At 45.3% G+C, this 13,579-nt stretch overlaps 1 protein-coding gene across 1 annotated transcript in view; it reads left to right on the top strand.

The window, feature by feature from the left end:
- The window catches only part of LOC308136446 (UPF0606 protein KIAA1549), a gene marked incomplete at its 5' end in the record, with an annotated part of 22,628 nt that extends 9,286 nt beyond the window's left edge, over window positions 1-13,342 (top strand). Inside the window, 12 exon segments of the mRNA XM_080504782.1 lie at window positions 2,187-2,355; window positions 2,358-2,421; window positions 3,673-3,809; window positions 4,605-4,625; window positions 4,986-5,191; window positions 6,262-6,491; window positions 6,590-6,734; window positions 6,822-7,148; window positions 8,586-8,638; window positions 9,586-9,734; window positions 10,608-10,756; window positions 11,143-13,342. Of these exon segments, the coding sequence (XP_080360908.1) occupies window positions 2,187-2,355; window positions 2,358-2,421; window positions 3,673-3,809; window positions 4,605-4,625; window positions 4,986-5,191; window positions 6,262-6,491; window positions 6,590-6,734; window positions 6,822-7,148; window positions 8,586-8,638; window positions 9,586-9,734; window positions 10,608-10,756; window positions 11,143-11,385 (1,893 nt within the window). The 3' untranslated portion in view covers window positions 11,386-13,342.
- Window positions 13,343-13,579: the final 237 nt, after the last annotated feature.

Raw genomic sequence — 13,579 nt, 5'->3', positions numbered from 1 at the left:
GGAAAGGTATACAGCAGAGTGGATCAAAAACTTAGCGAGACATAGATTCTTGTGTGTGCCGTGTGTGTTGTAGTAGCTTAGTTGTTTCTTTATTAAAATGTTGGCAATAGTCAGATATAGTAGTGTCCTGCTTCACCAGTGGAAATACTTATTCTACCAACTGTTGCGTCTGCTTAGAGACACGCAGTTCCACCCCAGAGCAAGCAGAGAATGAGCAATCATGAGGAAGAAGAGGAAGAGGAGGAAGAAGCAGAAGAGGAGGAGGAGGAGGAAGAAGAAGAGGAAGAGGATGACGAATATGAAAAGGAAAAATACAGAGTGAAGGGAATCCCATCAGTGGAGCAAAGAAGACATAAGAGCGAAGCAGTGCCAAAGAAAAAAGAGAGGATGAAAAAGGAAGAAAGAAAAGTGTTGTCTGAAGAGAGGAGAACCAAGGAGGTATCGCGTGTGTTGTAAATACAGAAAATAGTGATTGTTGGCATTGGTAGGCAGTAGATCCTGTGTTTTGCCCTGTGTGGGAATCCACACAGAAATTCCAGTACTGCTGATGCTGTTGTGTGTCTGTAGCGCAATAATGAATCAAATGTAGATACGCTAATCTGCCATAACAAAATGACCTATAGCTTTAGTCGGTATTGTGGCCCCATTTCCTCCCTGTTACCATTTTATCAGAACCAGCATTCATTTAGTAGTCGCAGTCTGAGCTTGTTATTTTTGACCCATATCAGATCCCCTTCGCTCCCTACATGCATCAATGAACATTGAACCGCCCTTGAATATGCCTCCAGTTCACTGCGTTTGATAAATACCGACCACTTGCACACCAGGAACACCCCACAAGAGCTGCAGTTTTTTTTTTGGGAGAGGATCTGATCCGATCCTCCAACCAAACTGTCTCAAAACGACTTACTTTTTCTGCTGAATTTGATAACAAAGGGTTCACTTACTTGCAAATTAAAATGTAAGATCAATCAGTATACTCCCTCCGCCTGTCAGAGGTCATATTGTTATGGCTGATCAGTGTAAACCTTCATGTATAGATAATGTATATATATTATTCTGTGCATTTGCAAGCTGCTGTGTAGCGATTCCCAGGTTTACCCTCAAACCAGGGCAAGTAGTGATCAGAGAGTGCAATTGTGTGTGTGTGTGTGTGTGGTGTGTGTGTGTGTGTGTGTGGTGTGTGTGTGTGTGTGTGTGTGTGTGTGTGTGTGTGTGTGTGTGTGTGTTGTGTGTGTGTGTGTGTGTGTGTGTGTGTGTGTGTGTGTGTGTGTGTGTGTGTGTGTGTGCTTTCATTCAGCGTCAGTGTTAATTAGAATAAAAAGGGGTTTCCAATTTCAGCTGCAGCTCTGCAAATGTTTCTCCTCTCACGGGCTGGCCTTGTTGCCTTACAGGGAGCAGCACACACAAACACAAACGCATCCATACACGTTTCATTAGCGGCTCCATACTGGCAGGCGTCACTCCGGGATTAGCAGCTCCACACCAACAAAACCTCTCGTAAGCCGCTCGCAAACAAATTGAGTACACAGACAATTTTGAGGATTCGAGACGCGTCACTCTTTTTTTTTTTTTCCTGGTGGGGGGGGGACATTTGAGTGTCACAAGCCCAGTTTCTCAAACTGCATACGTCCTCAGACGTGACGTCCGTTGTTTACCCCTCTGCTGCTGCAGAAGTCCTGAGGGCTTTACACTCAAATGGTCTCACAGCTTCCATCCCTCGCCTCCATCCCCCACCTCCTCAAGCAGAGGAAGCGGCTCAGTGTTTGCCCAGATCCCCCCCCCCCCACCCCACCCCCCCCCCCTGTCCTGCTTTCTCATAGACCTTCTCTTTATTCATTAATGTGTCTGTCTGAGTCTCCACTCCGGGTATTCGGTCATCGGTCATTCAACCAAATTGTATTTTTCTAAACATATCTCCTCACTTACACTGAGTTCACACACTGATAAATCCAGTTTATATCTATTTATACTCTTTGCGCCCTTTATTTCTGTATTGTAGCCCAATATGTAATACTATTAGGGATTTGGAATCTGCAGGTTTTTCACGTCACATCACACTTACTCTCCTCTTCCATTAGTCATTTATCCTCACACTCTCTATTACATCTGTTACTGATATTAGATTTTTTTTCTTTCCATTCCCCGTTTCTGTCTTTCCCCCTCCCCGCGGCTGCTTTCCCCAGTTGCAGGCACCGAGTGTGAAAGGCTTCGACTTTGCCAAGCTGCACCTTGGCCAGCAGAGCAAAGATGATGTCATGGTGATCCAGGAGTCGGGCCCGCCGGGGCCCGGCGCCGGACCCCTCCCACTGTCCTTTAAAGACGGCCTCAGCGCGTCCGAGAACGGGGAGATCCCACGCCCATCTCCAAAGCCTCGGCCTCCTCCACCAAGGCGTCGCGCAGCGGCCGTAGGAGAGAAAGGTCGGTCGTTCGTGAGCAGAAAATGAAATATCAAAAGAACTTCACACCACATCTGGTCGTCTCGGCAAATGTTGTACAGAAAATACAGTCACGGCACACTGGACAAAACTTGAATCATCAACAGTTGGAAATGCTTTTGCAATTGTAGTTTTGTACATAACAAGATATTAGATGTTGATTTATGCCCGGGAGCCGCCCTCCTTGCCAGCAGGTAGTCTCCGTCTTGGAAACAGGCAGCACGCGCCATGAACCAAACCACAACGTTACATTTCATCCACAACGCTCGACACCACACCCCGTCCACTTCCCCACAATATGACCCTGACCAGTGATTTTAGCCATTTACGCTTGTCATTTGATCTTAGGATTAAGGTTTAACGCTGCCGCGTGTCCCAACATGCCCAGAGCCGTCAATCCTTCCAAGGCGGTGACATAGAGTCTGAGGTTATGGAAGAATACAGTCAAGTGTATCCAGGATCGCCCAGACCATAGCTACTACACCCTTGCCTCCGTTGCTCCACGCCGTTGAGGTAGATCATTTGAAGCCAACCTTAGATTAGCATTACAAGTCGTGAAGGCTGATCAGGGCCCAAAAGCCAGTGCAGCAGTAAATGAGTCAAGTTAGTGCAAACACTGCAAAGCGTACTGGACTCACAGTTTGGAGAGAAGGTAGTCTTCGTATTCGTGCTCAATGTTCGTGTGCTGTGTTCAGAATGGCAATTATGCAGCTACCTGTTGACTCTGGTGTAACGGCTTTTGTATCTATGTGTATGTTATTGTGCGTGCGGGCGTATGCATGTGTGTGGTGCAAGCGTGTGTGCGTATGTGTGAGTCACAATAACAACCTTCACTTTACCACAAAACAAAGAATCACACATTGAACCGATAAAAACATTATTCTTGTTGAACATTACACATTGAAACCGTATAATATAGAACTAACAATGCCTTATTTACTTATAAGCTAAGCAGGCGCTCGCTTTTAGCTTTTAATAACTCGTGAACTCTTTTCTTCCCAGTTAAACTTTCTTCTTCTTCTCACTGCTCTCACTCCACCCATAATCCACCCAAGTACATCTGTCCAGTACACAGTCCTCTGACCTTTCCCTCTACCTTGGCCTCTCCTGACTCCTGACTCCTGCCCCCCCACTCCATGTCGATGGGCTGACGATTTAACCCTTCCTGACAGCGTGTATTCCTGTGCATCTATTATTTATGTAAGCGTGTGTGTGTGTGTGTGTTTCTGGGCAGGATTTCCCCGTCAGACGGCGACTCGGTGGTAAGTGACCACTCCAGTGAGCGGGACTCCACGGAGGACAAGCTGAGGGTCCACGCCACGCCCAGCGACAGCAAGCAGACCCGGAAGGTCCCCATCAATGTTTTAAATGGCAAGTGGCCATGGCAACACTCGACACAACACACAGAGCGAATATGAAGCGGGCGGGGGAGGAAAGGGGGAGAGTGAAAGGAATGGGGCTGACATAAAGAGATAAAAAGAGAGCAATTCACGCTGGCTTGATTTGAGTGACGAGAAGGACAGGTTGGGGGGTAGGGGAGAGGGCAAAGTGGAAGCAAACAAAAAAAAAGGACAAAGCGGATTGAAATAATGGACCAGTAGCAGAGCGATGACAAAAAAAAGTGTAAGAAACACCTGGTGGGAATTAAGATGGTAGTTAAACATGAAGTCTAGAGAGACTTAAATGAGGACAAGAGGAAAAAAACAAAGCTGAATCACTCTTGACAGCTTGTTGATGGAGGCAGGCCTCCAGCCCAGACTGCAGCCTGACTCGCCCACAGAGGAGCCGTCTCTCTCTCTCTGCCCGACGCTGTGTACGCTCTGCACGGCGTTAAGAAATACACTGCGGATGAAACGTTATGTAACGCGCTCTATTTTCATTCAGTCTTTTTGATCAGAGCCTTAGCTGCTCATCAGTTCTATCTGTCTTTCGGACTTGGAAGGAAAAGCTTTAATCGGCTGTAGAAAACTTTCCTTTTCCTCGCTTTTTTGTCTCCGCCGTGTCTTTCTCATTCATGCAGCGGCTGCAGCCAAATCTCAATTCGTGAGGCTTTTTTTCTTCACTTTGATTGCCAGCAAGTGTAGAAAACCTCTTGAAACTTTGATGTTTTATTTGATCCCCTTTGCCTCAGCGTGTCTCTCTTTTCCTTTCTGTTGCGGTTTGCAGGCAAGAATAGAATCGGTAAGAGTTGGTTTACTTTCTGTCTGTGTCTCTGTAGACCTCAGGCTTTGACCTCCAGCAGCTGTGTGTGTGTGTGTCTGTGTGTTGTCCGTTGTGATAGTTTTGTTCTCACCATCCATCACTGTCGACCGCGCCGTCAGTCATTGTGGAAACAGTCGTCCTCACAAACAATGGCCGGAGCGATTAGAGATAGACTTCACAGTGCCATTTCACACCGCTGCCGCTGCAATAATCAGCATTTTTTTTTTTTTTTAAACGTCTTAAGTTCTGCTTGTCGTAGTTACGCGCTCCATGTCCACCCCTCGCGTTTTCATCTCGTCTCGTTGTGACGTCTCGTTTTCCCGATTGCCCGTTTTGCTTTCTCAGGTCCTCCTCCTGCCAGCGGCACCGGCGAGCAGCTGTCGTCAGCCGCCATCTTCGAGCACGTCGATCGGATGTCTCGCGCTACAGACGCCAGCAGGAGACTCCCAAACAAAGTTCAGCTGATTGCCATGCAGCCCATGCCCGTCCCGCCTCTGCACAGTCCGCCCGTCAACGGAAAGCTGTCCGACACGAACCACATCAACAAAGAGGTCTTGCTCCTCTGACGGCTTTTCAAGGCGCTTTGTTTTGGTTTACAATAGAAAATGTGCTTTTAATCTCTTTTTGAATATATGTGTGGTTCAAAGTACCGCTGAGTGAAACGTTTTAATTCCCTCAAACCTAGATTAATCATCATTCAGTTTGTTTATGTAAAGAAATACTACCAAGTTAAAGTGTTATGTTGCAATTGGGGATATTTTAAAAAAAGAAAAGAAAAAACATTTATGGTTTATAAAAGTTTTATGTCAAAAGAACGTGGGCGTTCTGAATCGTGTCTGCGGGGAGAAGAAATAGTGTCAGTCTGTCACAAATAAAAAAAAGGCAAGCAACTTTATTTATGTAGCACTTTAAATTAACTGCAGTGGACCAAAGTATTTACAATTAAAACAAAATAATAATAAAAAGTGTAAAAACTTATCGTGCAAAATTCACACTTGAATTAAGTATTATTTTACCACATTGAGATTAAGAATCTCTTCTACACGTGTGTCCTGGCTGCAGTACATAAAATAAACTTACAGCGTCAATAATACTAAAATGTTCCTAAAATATACAAATGAATGCAAAACACTTAAAACCCCAAAAAATGGTGCATAAAACACATTCAAAGATGAGTAAAACCGTGTCGAGTAAAACGTCAACAGTTCACGTGTTGAAGGCCAAAGAGAACAGGTGAGTTTTAAGAGGAATCAGGATATAAAAAAAAATGGGAGCGACATGGAAAAATGCCTTGAAGCAATGGACAAAAATAGAGCTGAATATATCTTTTTCAGTGAAAAACATGGCAAATGAAAATGTGAAACTGCACCAGTCCATCAAACACCCTGAGACTTCAGGGAAAAACTCATTGTCATTAGATATAATAGAGAAACTGTCACATATAGTGTATTATGAGGTTCCACTGTATCTGGATGATGAAATGAGAACATCACACTTTATATTATATCATATTAGCAACTAGCAAAATCGTGCTAACATGTGATGTGTGATTCATGTCATGAGTCAATCGCATCGATGTGTATATTCATATCTTGATCTACTGCTGCTCTCTGGTTCTCAGATTCAGGTGGCGCTCCGGCACAAGTCGGAGATCGAGCACCATCGCAACAAGATTCGTCTGCGCGCCAAGAGGAAAGGTCACTACGACTTCCCCGCCATGGACGACGTGGTGACCGGCCTCGGGGACGCGAAGGACCAGGATCGCATCTATCAGAAAGCGCAGACGCAGATCGATAAGATTCTGGACCCGGACGCTCAGATGCCCGCCGTCTTCATAGAATCAAAGAAAAGGTTTTTGGGGGGGGTTATATTTCACAGTGCGTAGAGGGGGAAAAGGTCCGTTCTGAAATGAAACTGAGGGTCGTTTTTTTTCCCCGCCGGTGTCGCAGTGGCCGAGGGAGGCGATCGCCGAAACAGAGAATTAAAGAGCAGCTGAACGGCGGCGTGATGGACGCGGACAAAGACCACCTGATCTCCGAGGACAATGACGCCGCCTACAGAAAGTGCCCTGGAGTGAACAACGTGGCCTACGTGGTGAGTTGCACAGAAGCCCGGCGCCGCCGCACGTCCGCGCACGTTTAACGTTGAACGCGTTTGTGTTTTGTTTTTTTTCCCATCCAGTCGGACCCGGACCAGGGACAAGGGTCCCCTCACAGAAGCCCCTCCCCCACCGACGACGTCTTCCTGGGCCCCGCCTCCTCCCCTCCGGGTCACGCCCCTCCCCCGCCCCCCTACATGCCCCCGCAGCCCTCCATCGAGGAGGCGCGGCAGCAGATGCACTCCCTGCTGGACGACGCCTTCGCCCTGGTGTCGCCCACGTCGCAGGGCAGCACGGCGGGCATCACGCTCCCCGGGGGCAACGGCAATCCGCCCGCCGCCTCCAGCCCTCCGGGCCGCGGCCCCAGGCCCTGGGGACCCTCCTACCAAGCGTTTGGTCCTTTCCCCGGTGTAAGTCTTAAGCTGTGGACGCTCGGCACTAATCCCCCAGTCCACTTTTTTTTGCCCCTTTTTGACACTCGGCCCTGCATCCTTTAAGTTCGCGTCAGAGCTACACCATGTTTTTGATTCCCCCAAAATATTCCGAGTCATTTTACAGATTCCTTTAGTATTTGCGATGTCAAGATTTTTTTTTTACCTCTCTTCCCCCGACATGAAGCTTATAGCTTCAAGTTTAATCGTGTCCTCTTAGTAAACTAATCAGCTAAGTATTTGTCCATCTGTTGCCCCCGTGGATCGGCGACCTTATCACCCGTATAGGCTATATATATATACACACACACAACTCTTAAGACCCTGCGGGAATATAGCTGCAATATGCTTGATCTGCATTAGTTCCTGTTAGCGATCCAGTCAGCGCAGGCTGGGTTTGGTCATGTATAGAAATTGATCTTTAAACATAACTTTAAAGCTGCAAAACACCAGTTCATGCCAACATAAGTGTCAGACACATTTTTGTTAAAGAGCAATTTCATCTGGAGTGTGCTTGACTGGTATATAATACTTTAATAACCTTTGAATATAAACTTTTCTTTGTTGTGGAGCAGAGTACTTATGATGAAAATGTCTATATTTTCACATAAACCAAGCAATTTCAGCCGAAAATGACTACAAAACCAATTTTAATGATACTGTTTGGTGCAAAATACAGTCAAATGTCCACAAAAAAAAAGCACAATCTAAGAAAATCTATGTTTTCTTTTAAATGTTTACAATTTGCTTAGTGGCACACAGGCCTTCACCCCTGATCTACAATGTTTTTAGAGTTTTTTTGTCATTTCCAAAAGGCAAAAAGAAAGTATTCTTGGTGGGGACGATCTTAGCTAAAAACAGAGCAATACTAATTGAGTCTTATTTTAGTTTTACAAAAAAAAACTGCAAATACTACCCACTCAGATTAAATCAGCCAGATTTGAAACACCTCATAGGTACATCTGCAACCACTCGCAAAGTATTTTGTTTTTATTTTTATGTCATCTCAGGATCCAAGTTCTATCAGTTTTGCATCGAATGCAACATTTCGGTTAAAATCCGAAATTCTTTTAACCGCGTGTTAGTGATCCATTTATGAAACTTCTCTGTCACGTGCAGCGGAGCAACAGCAGGTGGCAGATAGGAGATTTTACAGTGAGCAGTGGAGCCATAAAAAAAATGGGGCAATTTGATGGTTTCATTTGTTGTTAAAGGAGAAAGAAATCCAACAAAGCCTCAGTCGGTATGAACATTACTGTCCAAATAAAATGAGCTACTATGTCATAATAATACAGCATTTAAGTCAGTTGCGTCTATATTTTGATTTGCTACATCTCGACACTGTATAGGTGTGGTTTTGTTTTTTTTTATATTTGTCTTATTGAAGCATTGTGTGTCTCTGCTTCCCTCCAGCAGAGATTCACTGAGCTGGGCATGTCCTCTCCCACAGTCCAAGGACTGACACCCAGGTAAGGAGAACAGCCGCTGGGAATCCAGCCTTCATTGCATAAATTACTCAATAATATGAATATTTTCCATTCATTTCCATTTTCACAATATAAGCATTTATATATTTTTTTATTGATAAAAACAGCCCGATTTCCACTTCTTCAACCAGTGTGAAGATTTCCCTGTCGCTGCACCCCGAGCGTCGCGCCTCATAAAAAATGAAAAGTCATCTTTATTTTATCGGTTTAATGGCTCCGGTCGAAGCAGCGTCTCCCGACACTCGGCGGTCGGGCCGAGCAGCGTTTTGTTTTCTTGAGAGAAGGCAGGATGCAGTGAACAAGTGGCCGCCACTGGAGAAGCAGCTGTCAGTCAAGTGGAAATAGTTAAGATAATATGCAATGATCACAACACTTGAGCTCTTATTTACAAACCAATGAGCCGATTGTTGTGTTAAGCAAAGGCTGTCAAAGTCTTTATATTTCAGGAGTCACATACAGCTTAAATTAATTCTTGAGTGGGCCGGACCAGTAAATTAGTGCCATAATAACCTTTACATCTAAACTTTAAAGTTTTTTTGTTGTTGTTGTTGTAGCGCAGAGTATGCTTGATTTAAAATGTCTATATTTTCACAAAAAGACAAACAATTACGGCCAAAAATGACTACAATCTCAACATGAAGCTACTTTTAAGGAAATCATAAGCTGTGAAATGTCATCATGCATGTTTTAACAAACACCTTTACTACAATTAAGTAATTCATTTTAAAAATTAAACATTTTACAATTTGCTGAGTCGTTGTTTGGACTCTTGGACAATGTTTTACCAATTTCTTTACAAATGAGTGGAGTTACAATTTTTCACCTGTATTTAATTTTATTTTTGTGCACGCTCTGGTTCTCAGTTCAGTCGATGTGGTTGTTATTTTCCCCTGCTGGAGCGAAACGAAGCGAGTGTCCATGTGTTTCAGGCCGGGCCTTGGCTCCAGCTACCTGGCACCGGGGGAGACGGCGGGGCACGGTGAGCCGCTCCAGCCAGACAGCCTGTTCTCCAGCAGGGGCCTGTACGCCGACGAGCTGCCCTCGTCTGCCAGACCGCGGCCCGTCGGGGGAACGACAGGTACACCATGCAGACTCACAAACAGACGGTGCAATTCCATTGCAAGCAAACCCCCCCCCCAACCTAATTTTCAAGCGTTACAGACACGGGAGTAGAAGGGTTAAAACAGATAGAAACAACACCGATACAACAGTCAGTTTTGCACTTTTCATTTCAGTTGTAATGAGCTGTTTAAGCTGATTATGGCTCCGGGGGTAAAAGCTGTTCCTGACTGTTTGTCCTGACCTTTAAGGTCCTGAACCATCTGCCTGAGGGGGGGGGGGAGCTGGAAAATTTCACTTGAACTCCAATAATAAGCCGTCAGTGTCGACAAGGAGTACAGCTGTATCTCAAAACTGTCAACAAAATACCTGCAAATGCAAACAGTGAGAACAATCCCATCTGCTTCTGCTACAAACTCATGACACTAAGTAGTTAAGTTCCATTATTCCATGGTGTGAACAGAATATCAGGCTTTGCACATATAGTCACCTCAGACCCGTCAGACTGAGAGTCTCCCTCCTAAATTATTGAGGGTTGGGGGGGGGTGGGGGGGTGGGGGTTGCGATTCTGCTGCCATCAAGTGACTTACACTAATAGAAATGGATTCAGCATTTCTATGCAGTGGAAACAAAGAGAGCGAGAAAAGAGAGCGAGTGCTTCTCAGCCTGCAGTGATTGCATCAAAGCATATTAGAGGGGATTGAATGTCGGGTAATACAACTCCACTGTGTGTGTGTGTGTGTGTGTGTGTGTGTGTGTGTGTGTGTGTGTGTGTGTGTGTGTGTGTGTGTGTGTGTGTGTGTGTGTGTGTGTGTGTGTGTGTGTGTGTGTGTGTGTGTGTGTGTGTGTGTGTGTGTGTGTGTGTGTGTGTGTGTGTGTGTGTGTGTTGCAGGCGCGCAGCTCCATCATCTTACACAGGTGGGGCTGTCCAGTCGGATGAATGGCTACCCAGCAGGGGTCCGGGCCGCTCCGGGCCAGAATGGAGGCTGGAACCACTACCATGAAGACAATTTCTCCCGATCTGAACCCGAGAAAGAGGCGGTGAGTCACATTTCGTTCCAATTTATTCCAAATTACATTTGCGATTTGATTCAAAACCAGGATCCTTGCCTTTCGTGTCTGCTAAAGTTGGCCGAGGCAGGATTTACTCATAAAATGCATTTTTCATGAAAACCTAACCCCCCCCAAATAAAAGCAAATTCAATTTTTCCCTGTGTGGATGCAGTTCTGTGTACTACTGGCTAAAAACTGTCTCTACTAACAATCTCATTCTTTTCTTCAATATGATTGTGTAGAACTCGAAACTAATTAATGCTGAGCTCTCCACGCTGTGGCAATCTCTTCTTCGATTATCTGTCACTCGGAAGCTCATTTCCTCTTTTCTTCCTTTTTCCTCCTTTTCCGCCTTTCCTCCTCCCGGCCTTCAGTTCCTGGACTGTCCTGACTACTCGTCCTCCTCTATCTTCCAGATGCCCCGGGGTGGCATCAGGGAGGCGCCGTCCGCCCACCTCGACCCCCCGGGGGTCGGCGGCGGCAGCTACCTGTCCGCCCCTCCCCCTCTAGACACATCTCCACCCACCCACTCCTCCGCCTCTCTGATCAAGGCCATCAGGGAGGAGCTGTTGCGTCTCTCCCAGAAGCAGGCGGCGGTGCCCAGCTACCACAGCTGAAGCCCCTCCCCCTCTCTCTCCACCACCATCCCCATCCACCCCTTGCACCCCCCCCAGTCTACAACTCACTGACTAACCAGTCATGTCACTGACTCTGCCTGCTTCGCCTAATCTGACAATGCTTCCCATGGAAGTCCCTGAAGGTGTACAGCAGTTCGGACATCCTGCTTAACTGAAGAGGAGTCGGTTTGTCGATCGCCTGCAGACGAAGGAATCGAACCGACACACACGGACTCGTCGTGCCTGTGTATCTGTCCCGCGGAGGGATAACGCCCAGTTTTGGCTACTGTGGATCCTCACGTTGGACTTATTTGAGATTTTCACTGCATTTCTTTACTGTTTTGTTTTTTTTGTTGTTGTTTTTTTTTTTTTTATTATTCTCACGCCGCCTTCACACGTCTCACACCTTCGGACTCGTCCCCTCTTGAAGAAAGAAAACTGTCTTTTGTACTTAAAGGTCCCACGTTACGCAGAATGCACCACGGTCTGCGTACGACGCCCCGGAAGTGAAGAAAAGTCATGTCGTGTCTCATGAGTGCCGATACAAGCCAATCAGAGAATTTCCCTTCGTGATGTCATGCGGGGAAACAACCACTCCCTCTGGTAGTGGATACTCACAGATGAAAACTTAGAGGTTGCTGAATAAATTCAGCATAATATGAAAGACCATAACAGTTACCTTTTTAGTAGCGTTGGCTACTTCGTATAAGCGTAACAAAACACTAACCGTTCTGATGCTTAAACAATCTGGTTTAAACTGGTACGGTGTTGAAAAACAACGTTTTCGACGAGCCACAGCGATAAATCCACAGTAAACATGGCCGCATGGCACCGGGAAGCCTCGTCTTCTCCAGGGTTGCCAGATCTGTTTCCTGTTTCCAGCATAGTTCAAAAAAATGTTTTAAAAAAACAGCCCAGCGTAATATAGAAGCCGTCATAGGCACACAACTGAACAAAATAGACAGAGAAAACGACACAAACAGCCTGTAACCTCGCAATTGTTCCAAAGATTAATTCCGTCACCAGAAAATAGGAATGGATTCGTCTTTCCCTGCAGCGTGAACGTAGCCGAAGGACAGGCCGGAAATCAGGACCAATTCGTGGCGATACACTTTTGACATGGGACCTTTAAAACCACATCACACTCCCATTGTTTATTTTTGTTGTCCTTTTCCCACCGTCGGGTGCTACTCTTTGTCGTTCTGTTTTCTGCCATGATGAGCCAAGCCATGCCTCGACACTGTGAGATCGTTCACCTTGACCATATCTACTGTTTGAGCCTCCAGTGACTCGCATCCACACACAATAATAACACTCATCAAACACTACTAACTTATCGCAGTAGAACCGTGTTAGTCTGAGCTGGTAGTTTGTTTTGTTTTGGGGTTTTTGGGGGTTTTTTTTTTTACCTCTGTTAAAGTTCTGTCTCGTTTAGCAGCTATGTAGACAAGGAGAAAGAAAAAAAAAAGGTACAGAAGTGTTAATAAATGGCAGTATGTACTCGGCTAATAATACTGTATGTATTCAGTATTTGGTTATTATTCAATGCACTGTAAGCAGACTACTTGGTACCGCTCAGGTTTTTCAAAGAGACTCCTTTTTGAAAAATTGGTAGAAATGTGTTTGTAAATTAGAGGAGGCGTCACACACTCGTATCGGATTTTAAATAACTCCCGTATTTACTCTTAAACCGGCGCACCCTTCTTGTTTCATGCAGTATTTTGCAGTGTACTGTATTTGTCTTCAGTTACGGTTTACTTCAAGGTGTTTTTTTGATTTGTAAATGACTTTGGATATACTTTGCTTTGTGTGATTATTTTCTACCTTAATGTCTCTCAGGCTGGAAATAATCACATTTTGATTTTTGTTTCCCCTGGCGTGACAATCCCCGACATGTTGAGATGTTTTGGGGCCTGAGGTGATAATTTATTCTGATGAAATAAAACTGAAAACGACAGATTTTTTTTATTCTTCTTTTTTGGTTTTTTAATAAGAGCAGGGCTGGATCATGTTTTTATTGTTTTGGGGTTGGCAGGGTGACAGTATTACATTCCAGATTTGATTTTCTGTCTCTGCAGACCTCACTGTACCAATCATGCCATGTTTTTCCTCTTGTTTCTTGTGTGATGTGCCTTTTTTTTTTTATTATTTTGGGCTCACCTGAGCCGGTTCAGCATGATGACACACTGCAGCT

Source organism: Blennius ocellaris (assembly GCF_963422515.1).
Source record: "Blennius ocellaris genome assembly, chromosome: 11".
In the NCBI taxonomy this organism is placed as follows: domain Eukaryota; kingdom Metazoa; phylum Chordata; class Actinopteri; order Blenniiformes; family Blenniidae; genus Blennius; species Blennius ocellaris.
The sequence above is the reverse complement of the archived record's forward strand: the minus strand, read 5'-3'. Positions and strand labels throughout refer to the sequence as shown.